Source organism: Dendrobium catenatum, unplaced genomic scaffold (genome assembly GCF_001605985.2).
Source record: "Dendrobium catenatum unplaced genomic scaffold, ASM160598v2 fragScaff_scaffold_91, whole genome shotgun sequence".
Taxonomy (NCBI): Eukaryota; Viridiplantae; Streptophyta; class Magnoliopsida; order Asparagales; family Orchidaceae; genus Dendrobium; species Dendrobium catenatum.
This window is the reverse complement of record NW_021318553.1, coordinates 199,424-215,932: the sequence shown is the minus strand read 5'-3', so window position 1 is coordinate 215,932 and position 16,509 is coordinate 199,424. Positions and strand designations below refer to the sequence as shown.

Genomic DNA, 16,509 nt, shown 5'->3' with positions numbered 1-16,509 from the left:
AAAGACGATCCTTGACAGAAGAAGATCAATTATTGCTTATATGCAAGGGTGATTTGAGAAGATCTGGCGGTAATAGTACTTTTGAGTAGAACAAGAAGGATGAGTAGAGGGGGCGAATTTCAACACCATTTAAGCGAAAGTCTATCGGTGATAGGCGATCGAGTTGAAGCTCATTAGCCGTCAACGACCGAGTGTAGAGCTGAAGGAGAGAGTTCGAGGATGCGCTGCAAGTAGCAATCAAACGAGAAGCTAATGATGGCGGATATGAAGTGAAGGATTGCCGGTAGATATCAGATGAATGATCGATGATGGCAGGAGTCCATGGCATTTTGCTAAGGCAATATGTATCCATACTGAAGTGCGCCGACATCAGATATCCCTGATTTAAGGGGACCGAAGCAGTATGTTATGCAATATAACTTCAATGATATTGTATATGAAGTTAAGAATTTGTCTATTTGAGGAAGAGAATTTGTTGCATCTTTGAGACGTATTTTGATATATTGCCCTCCATATTTTTGGAGACACTGTCAAACTGTTATGATCTTTATATGAGTGATGCTTTTATCAATCACTTACTTTCATAAGATCTTCTTTAGAGAGAATGTTCACTTAGAACAATGCTTGATGATGCTGACCTATATAGAAGAGGTTGTATCTGTATAAGAGGTCGCGAAAATCCACTAAGGATGTATGACCTATCTGAGGTTATATGTTAAAGCACTGCTCAATGATGTTAATATATATGGAAGAGGTCGAGAGAATCCAGCAAGGATGTGAGCCCTTTATGAGGTTGTATGTCAGAGTATTTACTCGATGACATTAACATGTGTGGAAGAAATCGAGAGAATCCACCAAGAATATAGGACCTATCTGAGGTTGTATGTCAGAGCACTTTGCTCGTTGATAATAACCTATATGGAATAGGTCGGGAGAATCCACTAAGGATACAAGACCATTCTAAGGTTGCATGTTAGAACACTTTGATCGATGACGTTAACCTGTATGTAAAAGATTGAGAGAATCTACCAAGGATGCGAGACTTTCCAAGGTTGTATGTCAGAGCACTTTGCTTGATGACGATAACCTATGTGGAAGAGGTCGGAAGAATCCACCAAGGATGCAAGACCTTTTTGAGGTTGTATGTTAGAGCACTTTGCTTGATGACATTAACATGTATGAAAGAGGTTGAGAGAATCCACTTAGGATGTAAGACCTATCCGAGGTTGTATGTCGGAGCCTTTACTCAATGACATTAACCTGTATGAAAGAGGTCGAGAGAATCCACCAAGAATGTAATACATATCTGAGGTTGTATGTTAAAGCCTTTACTCGACGATGTTAACATGTATGGAAGAGGTCTAATCGGATCCCCCTGGGATCGATTTTGTCTTGATTGGGAGGGGGCGAACGCCACGTGTATTACGAATCAAAGGTGAAGAATGATCTATCTTTAGACCGTTACTGCCTTTTTGAAGTCGAGATTAATACATTGCCCAAGGAGTAGAAGTCCAGCAAGGGACTATATGTGGCTTCAAATTTATCGGAAGCATTTTGCATTTTTCGGGAGTTTTCTTATATACCGTCTTAGTTTTGAAAATCTTGGAGGGATCTTCTTGACTAAAATTGTAGTCAAGGTTGCCCCCCAGTCTGGATCTAATTTCCATAAAATTGATGCATCAATAATAGTTGAATAATCTTTTGAGGTTGGAGCCAAAATTGCCCCATAGTTGGGAACCAGGTTCCCACAAACGGCGCCAAATTGTTGCGTCTAGGAGTATTCGCGGCAGTAGAGAAATATAAAGTTTAAAGTCTTAGCGTTGTATGAAAATCTGGCACGCAATCAAATAAGAGAAAGGGTGTGTAGTATTTATGAGGTGTCAAGATTTTTACGTGGACAACCCCTAAAAAAGGAGAAAAATCCACAGGGCATTGCGCAGTATAAATGAATCCACTAGTATTATAGTTGATTACAAATGAGGTCCTTCCTAGGGGGAAGACCTTAGCTTGATGTACATCTTATAAAGTACATTACATGGTGAGAATATAAAGCATTATTGTTGGTGCACTTGTTTGGTCTGAAGGACTGTAGTCGGTGTGCGACGTAAGTCAGAAGGACCATAGTCGACATGCGACGGAAGTCGGAAGGACTGTAGTCGGCGGGCGACGTTAGTCTGAAGGACCATAATTAGCAGGTGACGGAGGTCAGAAGGACTACGTCTGGTAGAATTCCATCAATCGATAGAAATCTAACATTAGATAGATGTTTGGTGAAAGTCTGACAATTGGTAGAAGTCCAGCGTCAGGTAGAAAATTGGCGAAAAGCGGAGGTCCGATGTTGGGTAGAAGTCCGACGTTAGTTTGTGGCCGAGGAAAACTATGATGTTAGATGGTATTTGGGGAGAATTTTGGTGTCACTTGGAGTTTGGGTGAAACTGTAGCGTTACTTGGAGGTCGGGCGGAATTCCGGCGTCACTCGGAGGGCGAGCAAAAATTCCGGCATCACTTAGATAGAATTCCAGTTGCAGTGGTCGAGGAGGAGTTCTTCCCTCCTATCTCTATTCTCTTCTCCTTCTTCTCTTGCTTGGGCCCCCCTCACAAGAGAAATGAGGGGTCTATTTAAATATTTTGGAGCGGCATGACCTGTAAATAGGTGAGAGATTAGGCGCAAATCAGGAGTGGTTTGAATGGACGGCCGATATTGAATCCCTTGATCGTGAACCGTTCATCAGACATTTGAAGGTCTTAATGATGTCAGAATTTGGAAATTTGGGCTCGTTGGATTCATCTCGTCGAGCCACTTGATTTAATTATAAGAACATTATGTTTGGAAACTGTTTGGTAACTCAAATTGTGGTTCAAACCTTCAAACAGCGCTTCGGGTCCTTGATTTGGACTCATTTGAGCTTGGATTGAGTCGAATTTGGTGTCTTTGGGTTCGTATTTCCGAGAAGATCAGTTCAACTATAAGTTTGCTAAAATCGGAGTTTAGACGGTCTCTGAATTAATTTTTGAAGTTTTCAACCACATTTTCTGCCTTGAGATTTGTGCTCGATCAAGATAATTTTATGATGACGTATCAATTGTCGAATAACCTGAGCTTATGAGGCTATTAAGTTAGTCCCGAAAAGGTTGAAATAAACCTCACAGCACTGGTGTAAATAAATATAATTACTATTCAACTTAAATAATCATTGAAAATTAATAAAAAATACTTATACATTCAAAATCTTCATATATTATGCTTGATTCCTTTTGGATACATGTATTGAATTCATAAGGCTTGTCTCTTAAGTCACCTATTAAATCATTACTCAAAGTCATTTATAAAATTTTAAAATATTAAAGCATAAACTTAAATTAAAACCTCCTTTAACCTATAATCAACAAATACCTCAAATATAAATAACTTAAACACCCAACTTAAGACATAAACAAACCACACAGCTTATATACACTAGAACATGTTTGTTAGGATCACTAAGTCTAGTCTTAGACTAGGCCGTAGTATGTTTGATATAATACGAGTACCTTTGCTTGAAGGTTATTCTTGATGTGTTTTTTTTTTTTTTCCAGTACTCTGGACGTTAGGACATACATAATTACTTTTTTATCGGTCCATAATTAAGCTTTTAAATTGTATATGCTTGCATTACACTCACGCAACATTGCATAGGTATATTCATGTTATCCTTTTATTTATTGTAAAATAGGAGCAAAATAGGATGTATCTAGGTTGTTTTTAAAAATAAAGATTCAAAATATAATGTATCTATGATTTTATGTAAATTATAAAGTGTTCACTGCATATTTGTGTATTTCAATTTCAAAGGTTGTAAATGCTCAAAGATGTTTCTTACATAAATAAATAGAGCTCCAAAGGATTATTCCCTCTCCTTTGAAGGGTGTTCTCTTTTGGAACCCTATATAAAATTTAGAGCCAAAAGAAAAAAAAAATGTATTTGAACTTAAATTCATAGGAATAGAAAATCATTAATGGAGCTTGATCACCTTACTTTTCAGCACATCCTCACTTGAATTTATATTTCAAATAAATGAATAAAAGATTTTATTTATGCATTTGTTTCATACATCATACATAACTTTAGTTAGATACATTTAAGAGTCTCGATTAAACTTTATAAATTAAAAAAAAATAAATCTTAACTCTTTAGGATATAACCATCCTATCTTGCATGCATATGGTGATTGATTGTATTTATAATGTTAGCTGACAACTCACTCTAAGCAAGCATAAACTCAAATTATACACCCCTTAGTGCGTCTTTTCAAACTCGTGACAAATCCTAAATATATAATCTACTAGGACAGTAAATTAGTATTTGATCTTCTAAACTCAAAATTTTTAAACAAATCTTTATATATTAAAAAAGTTTAATTCTCACTAAAAATAAAGAGAAGAGTTTATCCTCTTTAGATTAGAAGAGCCTGGAAATCTTAATATGCACCAAACCAAGAAAAAAATAAATATCATCCCTAATTAAGAGTATTCTTAGGCCAAGGCTTAAGATATAATTAACAGCCCCGGTGAAAAATTAACACACATCAAATAAATCATATTCGAGCTGATACATTGAAATGAGGAAATCTCATAACTATCAGATTATATATATCAGTATCCATTGAGATGTGTAAGCGAAAGCTTCTATTTTTCATGGATAATTATATCTATAATTCTATATGCTCTTTCATTAGCCTGCTTACGTAAAGTGTAAAGTCCTACGATGATTTTTTCCTACGAGAGTGTGCGATCGTTCCCTTTTATATTTTGACTCTCGTGAGTAGTATCCTTTCGGAGACCCATAATAGCAAATATTAACTTTTAAGGAAGTTAGTTTAATGTGGCTCTAAAGTTTACTTTTTAATGACAATGTTATATATACAATATCTTCTAGAAGCTGTCACTGATTTCATATCATTTAATAAGGAAATGTTTTGTTAACTGTTTGACTTACATTTTGGCTATTATATTATCTCTTAAATTGCTCTCTTTTTTATGATGATTTTGTTATGTCTCTTGAATTACATTTATTGTATTATACATGTTAATTAGATCTCTTGAATTGCATTATGTTATTCCCATTTATTATGTTTGATTGTTGTTCAAAGAACATTTGAATCATGTTAAAATCATGCTTGAAATTGTGCTCAAATCTTATTCGATATTTGTTTGAATTATGTTTGAATATTACTTGAACCTTATTTTGAATAGGATTTAAACTCTATTTGATCTAATTATGTTCGAACCATGTTCAATTCATATTCAAATAAGATTTGAACAAGATTAAAATAAAATTTAGACAACAATAAAAATTGAACCTTGTTGAAGGCTTAGTTCCAATTAATATCAGTCACAGTGGACTTCATTTAACTACTCCATAATCAAAAGCAGAAATATTTTGGTCTAAATTAAACTTACAAACATATTTATCAAAGAAACATATTTATTTTTTTAAATTTTTTGTATTATGAGATATATAAAATCAAATTTATTCGCTATGTGATATTATCTCTCTTATCAATATTCATTATTAATTCACATGATAGCTTACCCCAAATTTATGTGATGAAAAATTACTTTCTTCACTTATAATAAAAAAGTTATTTTCTTCACAACAACTTCACAATCAACTTTATAAAATATTACAATCATTCCAAATAAACCCAAACCATCAATACTCACAACTAAGGCTTCATTTGAGACGGCTTTTTTACTGCTGCTTAAAATAATTTTTTAGTACAAAAGTTGAAATTTTTGTACTTTTGAAAATTGCTTTAAGAAGCAGCAAAAAAAAATCCCAAACGAAACCTAAATTTATTCAGTAATCAAATTGTATTTATCAATTCATTGGTGACAGCTGCAAGGAAGAACGAAAAACTTTCAAATCTTCTCAGAAAACTAACAATCTAATGTTAATGATAAAAACAGAAGAATACAAATTTCAGGAGAGAAAATGCTCTCAGAATGCAGTATAATCTGAAAATGATATTGTTGGGACGCCAGGCAGAAAACTCAGCATATAATCGTTTAAAGAAAACAGTATATAAGTGATTAAGGTTTTATTTGGGACGACTTTCTTATAACTTTTTTATTAAAAAATTATTTTAAGAAGCTGTAAGAAATCTGTCTCAAATGAAGCCTAAGTTCCAGCAGAACATTTATATGGTTTTAACAAGAGCAGATTTATGTCCCATAGCAAATAAGACATGGCAGACATTGCCATGCCAACATAACTAACCAAAGTGCAGCAAAACAAACATATTGTTTTTCCAGACGCCCAAACTCATGCAACGTAGCAAACATCTTATGACAGACATGCCAATATAAAAGTACTGATAAACATGACAATAAGTCAAGAGAAGCAGCAAAAGCTTAGGAGACTAAACCCAGAATACGTTCTGAGATACTTAATAGCAATAGGTTGTTGATGAGATTTTGTTCACAGATTACTAATTCTTGGTACCAAGATGATCGATCATGTTCCATCATTCTACCATGCATCAGCTCCTTAAACCTGAAAGCAGATAATTAAAATATTAATGATCATAGTTGAGATGTCCAAAGGTTGCAGTAGAGAGAGTCGTCTTAGATGGTTTGGTCACATAAAACGGCTGCCTTCCGATGACCCGGTTAGGAAAATAGAGGTTTTAGATTTGACTTATGTTAAGAAAGGTAGTGGCAGACATAAAAAGACTTGGTTAGAAAATATTAGAAATGATCTTTCTCTATTAGATTTAAACGAGAAGTTGACTTTTAATAAAGCACAATGGAGAAAAAGGATTCATGTAGCCGACCCCACGTAGTGGGATAAAAGCTTGATGTTGTTGTTGTATAGTTGAGATGTCCAAAAAGAGATGACTATACAGAAAAATAAATAGATGCTACAAACCTTGATAATTATTATCCAACTGCGTGTGTGGCGTTCTGTGCAGCATCAGTCTCGGGAAGGGCCAGCCCCGGCGATTCCTGGACTGGCTCCAGGAATTGATTGGCTGATTGCTAATCAGAATCTTCATTAAATTCTTCATCAGAAACCTCATCAAAAGACCTCATGTCAAGCTGGTAGCGAAGAATACCTCCAATGCCACCAAAACCCCTGCAAAACTGTGAACCTTCTTGAGATTTGTTTGTAACAAACTCGAGTGAACAGCCAAATCGCTTGTACTCATTGGCAAGCCACTCTAATAGAGACAGCTTATCCTGCACTTCAAGTTCTGCAGATGTATCACTATCGCGAAAGTTGTTCTGATCGGATTCCTGATCTTTGTTCAGATGCTTGATGACAGGTTCCCCAGTAGCACTGTTTTTGAGAACATATCGGTTGATGTCCAAATTCTCCCACACAATCAAGATCTCAACAGCACCCATATCAAGTGCTTTCAGCGTGTCATCAACGCCAAAGACATACTTTCCAGTATCCTGGCTGATTTCCTCAAAATACTTTCCAATCAATTTCTTTTCCTGTATGAACTTCACATTTGCCAGGATTTCCGAAGACAACTCAATTGCCTGATTGAAACCATTTTCTCCACCATATGAGACATCAACCACGTTGATTATTTTAGCCTGTAGACGTGGATCAAACATATCAGATTGGCTCAATTCAGTTTTAAAATCAGCAGACCCAGCCAAGATCAACCCGGCAACATTTGGCTGACTTGTAGCAGGATTAATGAAGAACTGGGTGGCAAGTTCAGCTGTCTTCCTGACATAATTATGGCGCTTCTCCATCCGAAGACGAGCAAACCGCAGTGCAGACTGTCCTCCTCTTCCATGCTTCTTTGGAAGATCAACAGTGAATTTATGAAGCACCTCACGGGTATTACCGCTTAAAGTGCCGAAGAGAGTCCCATTACCGTCCATGATGATAAAGCCGAACTTTTCATCAGATTCAAGAAGTTCATTGAGTGCCTCTGTGTGGAACTTGTTGTCACATAAATAAAGTGATGCATTTATGGGCTTAAATGGTTCGAAATCTATTGTCACCTTCTTTTCTTTTCCATCATCAGTAATAATGGTCCCAGTATATAGAACTAGCCCGTTAGGAGGAACCTTGCTGTACAGCTTTAGCCTTTGTTGAGCAGAAGTTATGGCAGCCAGCACAGATTGCCGATTAACTCTACTTTTGATATTAGAGGCAGTTCCATATTCATCACCCAACATCTTAGCCACTCGAGAAACCTGATCACGAGGTGTCATAATTAGGGAAATCATGCTTGTGCCATTACCTCTGGCAGCTTCCAATGCCTTGATAAGTTTCTTGATCTTCCATATCTCAATGTTCCTATCATTTTCATGAGCATCAGCCATCTTACTAACTTTGAGAGATGAACCTACACAGAAATATGACATATAACACAAACAGAAGATACATCAACTAAAAGGTTTCAAACCAAACCAACTTTGCTATAGTACAAGAATCAATGGTGGATCCTAGGAGAGAAATGCAGAAAGCAACATGCATGGCATCATTTTAAGATGAGAATGAAAAAAAAAAAATTATCTAGCAATATGGCACAATTTGTTCAAACTGACGCAACAGAATAATCTATTACTGATAAAATAACTCAAGACTGAATTTTTAAAAGAAGATCCTTAGTAGAACATGAAAACTAGTAAAGATATGGGTTATAAGGGATAGCAAAACCATGCTAGAGGATGATAAAGGCGCTTTAATCTGAAAATAAATCATTGGCATCATCATCATCTTTATCCCAATTTTTTGGCTGGCTTTATGAATTCTCATTTTTCATTCCTTTCTATTAAGTGTTGCACTCAATGTTAAAACGATTCTTTGCAAAATATTTTGATGTGGCTTACCTGAACTGGACACATTATCACCTATTTTCTCTCCACACCCTCAACACGCACCACTACCGCTATTTGCAGCTTATATTCATTTTTTCTGTTATGCCAGTGCATTTCTCTTTTTCTTAGTTGTTTTACCTGAAATAGTAGTAAAAGGCATTTGGGTTTAGATAGGAGAATAAATATATAAATGTAATAGAGAATAGAGGAACTGTTTTTGTTCTCTAGTCTTATACTACTGTTTCATTGCTTATTCGGGAAACCCTTCTCCTGCGTTATCTGCCACACCATATTTGGTATCGGGGCTAATTATCTAAAGAATGGTGAAAGGAAGTTCACGTAGGGCTCTTGACGATGATCAATGTTTGGATGCTTTATAGGCAGCTCAAGCTATCTTCACTAGGAAACCTGATGATTTTATCACGAAATTTTTTCACTTCTAGACAGATGCAAAATTAAATGGCTACTCTAAAGACTTTAGTAATTACAAATCCCACTGCTCGTTGTCACCAGCTGGAAACCATACTGATAGTCCGGCCACAAATAGGAGGAGGCCGAAACCAGTGAAGATCACCCATTACAATCCCTGAGCTCATTGATTCTTAAAAAGACTTCAGCTTCCAGTCGCGACAGAAGGTCGCCGACTCAGCAAATGATGGGCCAATTTCTTATTTTAAATATCCAAGACGACAATGACTACATCACCGAGAGCACGAAAAATTTTGTGTAAAGCTGGATATTTCATTCTTCGATGGCCACCTTCACATTCAGGATTATGTAGACTGGGAACCTATGATGCACCGACACTTCTCCTCAGAGAGGCGTGCAGTATCCGACACGACACACATCTGACACTCCTCTTACACGTGTCGGACACGCTGAAAATGTGTCCGATTAAAAAAATATTAAATACAAATTGGACACGCGTATCTTAAATATTTTATGATTTTTTTAAATATAATTTCTTGTATTTAAAATTTTTATTTATTTAAAATATAAAAACTAATTTTCTTATTTCCTATCCACAACAACAAATCAATCGCCCACACTTAATACCTTATTTATCGAATATTCTCATTTTCATTTCTCTTTAGCGGGTTACAACTTCAATTTTACAACAATGTCCGATGTCATCTCAACATTGACGACTGACGCCGTTACAACATCAACATTTCAAAATAATCTCCCTATTAAAGTCTGACCTCCCTATTAAAGTCTGACGTCATCATTATTACATTGATGCTTGATGCTAGCAATTTCTACACCCATAACTTGACATCTCATATTTGTCCAACGCCATCTCAAAATCGACGACCAACACCCTCTCAACATCGACGATAAACACCCTCTTAACATTGACGCCCAATATTTACTGCATAACATCAATGCCCGACTCTCGACAACATTGTCATCTCCTCTCTCGATGATTGATAAATGACATCAATGCCCGATTCTCGACATCCTAATATTAATCATTTTAAGCACACATTCAAATTAAATGACTTATTATTTCTAAATATTTTTTAAATTATACTTATTCAATTTTTATACACTATTTTTAAATATAAAAAATTATAATATCGTGCCCAACCTGTGTCCTATATTTTCAATATTTGATGTGTCCCATGTCCGTGTCGTGTCATATCGGTGTCGCCGTGTCCGTGTATGTGCATCATAGCTCGGAACAAGTTAAGACATTTTTCAAATACATGAAAATTGCACAGGATAAACAGGTTAAATATGTTGCTTGTCGATTGAAGGGAGGTGTCGAAGCATGCTGGTTGCAATTGTTACAAAACAAGCAGATAGAAGGGAAGGAGTCAGTTCATAGTTGGTTCTGAATAAAACAATTGTTACAAGGGCACTTCCTACCTACAGATTTTGAGCAAACATTTTTATTTAAAATATCAACATTACTCTCAAGGGAAGCTAATAGCTGGCGAGTACACAAAAGAGTTCTACCGCCCGAGGGCTAGGAACAACCTCAATGAGTCTGAAAAACAACTTGTTGCTTGTTATATTGGTGGATTAAGAGAGTCAAATTCGGTATGATCTTTATTTGGTATGATCTTTATCCCAAGCAGTCAAATTAACTTTAAGGTTGAAAAACAACTCCAACAGCACTCACAAAGCTGCTCGTCCTAGTGCCAAATCAATGAACACACTGCAGATTATGTCAAGAACAATCTCAATTCCAAAAAGCCATCCACACCAATGCTAAATGCCAAGAAATGTTCAAGTAGACTATACGGCTAAAAAAAACGAATTCTAGCTAAAGATAACTCTAATGAGAAACCAATAACATTAAAGTTTTTTAGATGCTTTTAGCACGGACATAAGTACAACTAATATCCCAATCGCCCGCAAATACAATTACATAAAGGGGAAACTCCTGATGAAGAATAGACTGAAGTTGATTAAGTGGAAGTAAAGACCTGCACGGTGGCGAAGGAGAGCTGAAAGTCTGCATCCTTGAAAAGCTGCTCTTGGTGCCTCATCAACCACTCAATTCACAATTGAAGGCCCTACTCCTAACACGTTGTACAATTAATGATAAGCTTTGTGATTTAATTATTGATAGCGATTGCACAGAGTGACATTTGATGCTCCATTGTACGAGCATTATAACTCAAAACGACAAAAAATCCTCATCCATACAAAATAAGTTGGGCTAACAAGGGAGTGGTTATAGTCGTTTTAGAAATCTGCAACGCCACTTTTTGATTGAAAAATATTATGTATGTGAAGCTAGATACGATGTCCTAAATATAAATGTGTGCCACCTCATTTTGGGTTGCATTATCAGCTTGACACAAGCTCCTTTCTAGCCTTATTTGTATCAGACACTATTGGGAAATCAGCATGATCTAGTGATCCCGATGAAATTTGAAAGCTGTTAGAATTTGTCAGATTGGCCCGCCATAATTACCATCTCAGTTGCTCATCTACGTACTTTGCAGCACCATATTGATTTCACTCCGAGAGCTACCTTACCCAACCTACCATATTATCAAATGAGCTTGAAGGAACATGCAATCTCACAAGATATAGTGGTATCCAACCTAGCTTAAGTCCTTGCACCATACCCACACTAATTATTCCAAAAGATGGATGGAAAGTGACGAATGTGCATAGACAGCCGAGCAACCAATAAGATTACTGTTAAGTACCAATTTTTTGTACCAAGAATTTCTGATTTGCTGAGATCCACTATGTTTTCAAAATTGGACTTAAGGAAGATTACCATCAAATCCATATCTGACATGGAGAATGGAAAACTGCATTTAAAACCAATGAAAGTTTATACTAATGGAAGGTAATGCTATTTGGGCTTTGTAATGCTCCTTCCACATTTATACGGCTTATGAACGAATTTCTCAAACCATTTTTAGAAGAAACTTATTGCTTATTTTGATGTTCTTGTCTTTAGTTCTTCTCTTAATGAGTATATAGTCCATCTAACACAAATACTAGGAGCTTTCAATGCAATAAATTGTATATCAATTTATCCAAATATGATTTCGCTACTAAGAGCGTGAACTTCTTGGGATTTGTTTTATCACAAGATGGCATCCGAGTAGATCCTCTCCGAGATTGGCCCACACCGCAATCCATCTCAAACATTCATAGTTTTCATGGATTAACAAACTTTTATTGACAACTTATCTATTATGGATTCAATGTCATAATGGCCCCTCTCATGGATTGTTTGAAGTCTCATACCTTCACTTGCCCAATAGCTCAAGTGCATAGTTTTGACGCCATTAAATTTGCTCTCAATTCAAAGCCTGTTTTGGCTCTCTACCAACCAATTTTTGAAAAACCCTTCCATGGATACCGACGTCTCATCTATTAGAATTAGGATTGTTTTGTCCCAAGATGATAGACTAGTTAAATATTTTAGCAAGACGTTGAGTCCACCAAGACAAAAATGGTCTGTTTACGAGCAAGAACTAAATGCCATTGTCCGGGCGCTAAAGTAGAGGGAACCTTATTTGCTTCATCATGACTTTGTATTTTGCAATGCTCATGAAGCGCTCCAATACATTAATAATAAAAAAATAAATCGAGTGCACACACAATGGATAGTCTTTTAACAAAAAATTAGTTTTGTGCTAAAAAAAGGTTGGGAACTTGAATCGTGTGATTAACGCTCTCAATCGGCGTGCTGCATTGTTACCAAATTACAAACCAAAACAATTAGTTTACAGGAAAAGGAGCTATACAACAAAGATGTGGATTTTGTTGAACCTTGGAATCTACGTAATGTTGGACATCCGACCAGTGATACAATTTATGCCATGGGTTCCTCTTCATTATTCCTCAATTTTCTTTCAGACAAAAGCTCATTAAGGAAGTCCACAATAATTGACTTGTTTTTCATGTCAGCAGAGATAAGTCACTAACCCAACTTCAGTACCAATTTTATTGACCGCACATGCGACGAGATGTTTCCTGCTTGGTGGAGCACGATTAAGTTTGACAATTTTATAAAGGAAATGCTAAAAATTCCATCCTATACATGTCACTACCTATTCCGAACCACATTTCAGAAGACCTAAGCATCGATTTTGTCCAGGGGCTACCGAAATCAATACAAGGTTCTGATTCAATTTTGGTGGTCGTTGATAGAATTTCAAAGATAACTCACTTCATTCCCTATAAGAAAATATTTGATGCTCTTAATATTGCACACCTATTCTTTAAGGAGATTGTTCTCTTGCATGGGTTACCTCGTAGTCTTACCTCCAACCATGACATTAAATTTATTATGATAACTCACTTCATTCCCTATAAGAAAATATTTGATGCTCTTAATATTGCACACCTATTCTTTAAGGAGATTGTTCTCTTGCATGGGTTACCTCGTAGTCTTACCTCCAACCATGACATTAAATTTATTATCCACTTTTGGAGAAAACTGTGGAAACAACTTAAGCCCGATGTGAAACTCAGCTCCGCGTACCACCCGCAAACGAATGACAGAACTGAAGTCATTAATAACACTCTAGGTAGTACGCTACACTACTTAGTATGACAACATCCAAAAATAACGAAGAGAACTCCTATGCCATTCTAAATTCGCCTTCAATTCCATGCCAAATCGATCGAGACGTCATTGTCCCTTCGAAATTGTTTATACAATGATGCCAAATCACCTTGTTACATTATTGTTTTGCCAAAATGCCACAACAATGTTGTTGCCCAGTCTGGCAAGCAGGTCTCCAATGTCATCCAGGAAGTTCAAACAACACTAGCTGAAACCAATTCTAAATACAAATAACTTGGTGACACTCATCATAACACAAATTTTTCCAGTACGGAGACCTTGTCATGTTTTGTTTGCATAAGAAGAGGTTTCCACCTACTAGCTGCTCCAAACTTAGCACTAAGCAAAATTGATCTATTCCCTATCCAATGTAGAATCAACGACAACACTTACATTATCCACCTTCCCACCCATATTCAAACTTCTTCAACTTTCACCGTAGCTGATATTTAGGCCTATCATTCTCCAAATAATGCCAATGCCTCAATCACCACATCGGAGCTAAGCTATCTGAAGGAGAGGAAACTTGATGTGGCTCACCTGAACTATAGAACACATTACCACCTATTTTCTCTCCACACCCTCGCCACGCACCACTACCATTATTTGTAACTTATATTCATTTTTCTATTATGCCAGTACAATTATCTTTTTCTTAGTTGTTTTACCTGATATAGTAGTAAAGGCATGTGGGTTTAAAAATGAGAATAGATATATAAATGTAATAGAGAACAAAGGAACTGTTTTTTTTCTCTAGTTTTAAACTAATGTTTCATTGCTTATTATGGGAAACCCTTCTCCTGTGTTAGTTGCTATGCCAAATCCTAATTTTTCATTAATTCCTATTGAGTGTTTCAATCAATGTTAAAACCATTCTTTGCAAAATATTTTCAGCAACATCTATCTATGTTACCTTTAACCTTCCTCTTTCTTGATATTAACTACACACCAAATAGGTGCCATTTTATGTCCAAACCACCCAAAGCATAGTTCCAATTACCATATCTTCAATAGATGCAACTACAATTGTTCCTGTAATATAACAAATCATTAATTTATCCTTACTAATTTTGTCTCATTCATATTCAAGTTGGAAATAAAAGACCTTTAATTAACCAACACTCCAATCCATACAAAATAAACAACTGAATCACACTTTTATCAAATTAACTTCAAATATTTATGATATTCTCTTATCACATAATAATCTTAAGGCATTCCTACATTCAATCATGTAGCATTTACTTGAAAATTTATATCCTCATCCATAACCTTTTTTTTTTTTTGTCTAACAAATGAAAGAAACTTAAGCCTACCAGCTTTAATTATAATAATATTCACTAATGGCTATTAATATCACATTCACTATATTTGCATATCATAACCTAAACCTGATGGTAAAAGTCAAATTTTATTTAGTATTTTTGTGAGTAGGTGTGTGCGCTCGCATTCATTTGAATACAAAGCAACACAAACTGATGGTGTGTTGTCATTGTTCATACCTCATAATCAAGAAAATACTTAGAAATAGCTCAGGGAATTGAAATAGACCGCCTAAACAGTCGGTAAGCTCATCATTGCCAAAAGAATGTTGTCACAATAAACCATCTTAAGAATATCTCCACATTTTTCCTAAAGAAGAAACAACAATCCAACTCCAAATACCAATGCTTCTTCAAGACCCTGTATAATGTATATTTCACAAAATAGAACTTTATTTTTCTGTAAACACCTTCTGCTGCTGCTAGGAATATTATCATTAATTTCTCCAGCAAGCACAATATTTATGGCTACTTTACAAAAAGAATTATTGATTTGAACAGTGGAAAAAAGAATCAAACACAAATTTATTTCAGAATTCATCATTCATCATAATACCAAAGCTGAATCCTTTTCTACTCCAACAAAGATTATAACGGGGAAAAAAGATTCTAACGCAACCCTTCGCTAGGCTCTTTGCAAACATTGGCAACACAAACGAGATATATTGAAAAAAACATCAAGCTCGCCCAGAAAAATAACGACGCTGTCGGCATCCTCTGTCCGATAGATCAAAGCCTTGTCCCAATAGAAAAATAGCCTAAAATCCAAGTCCAAATCTGAATTAACCAAGGAAATCCACACATCTATGTAATATCTAACAACCAAACATCGAAACCCTAGCCTCTAGCATCCAGATTCTTTCTCAAGAAGATAATTGTACAGACAGCTATAAAATTCATCGAATTAAACAAAGAAAGACAATCAAACAAATATTCGCTTCAGTACTAGCATAGTTAAATGCTAAAAACCCTAACAAAAAGAGGAAAAGAGACCGACCAAGCAGAGATAGGAACTAAGAGGAGAAACCTGAGTCAGAATCGCGCTTGGCGGCTTCGAGTCGATGGTTCCAAAACCGCAAGAGAGGCGCGGATGAATTTATAGGTAGATAGATGAGAATGCCGCTTGCCAGCTTCGCGTTTGCAGAGCCGTGCGATGCTCTGCTTCCGAATAAAAATAATAATAAATATTTTCAAAAATAAAAAATAAAAAATAATAAAATATTCAAGATATCCTAACAAAAATTTAATCACGATGATTTAATAAATTTAAGACTTGCCTTGAAATATATATATATATATATATATAT

General features: G+C 35.7%; 1 protein-coding gene across 2 annotated transcripts; it reads right to left on the bottom strand.

Moving 5' to 3' along the window:
* Window positions 1-6,146: 6,146 nt before the first annotated feature.
* On the bottom strand, window positions 6,147-16,351 carry LOC110096044 (eukaryotic peptide chain release factor subunit 1-3-like). 2 transcript variants are annotated; one of them, XM_020821805.2, is made up of 3 exons: window positions 16,230-16,351; window positions 6,912-8,355; window positions 6,147-6,536 (listed from the first exon to the last, which is right to left on the bottom strand). In XM_020821805.2, exon 2 carries the CDS (start codon window positions 8,330-8,332, stop codon window positions 7,022-7,024), a length of 1,311 nt encoding a protein of 436 aa, XP_020677464.1. In that variant the 5' UTR covers window positions 8,333-8,355; window positions 16,230-16,351; the 3' UTR covers window positions 6,147-6,536; window positions 6,912-7,021. The 2 variants fall into 2 exon arrangements, with proteins under 2 accessions (XP_020677464.1, XP_028552702.1); XM_028696869.1 differs by lacking the exon at window positions 16,230-16,351 and adding an exon at window positions 16,200-16,220.
* Window positions 16,352-16,509: the final 158 nt, after the last annotated feature.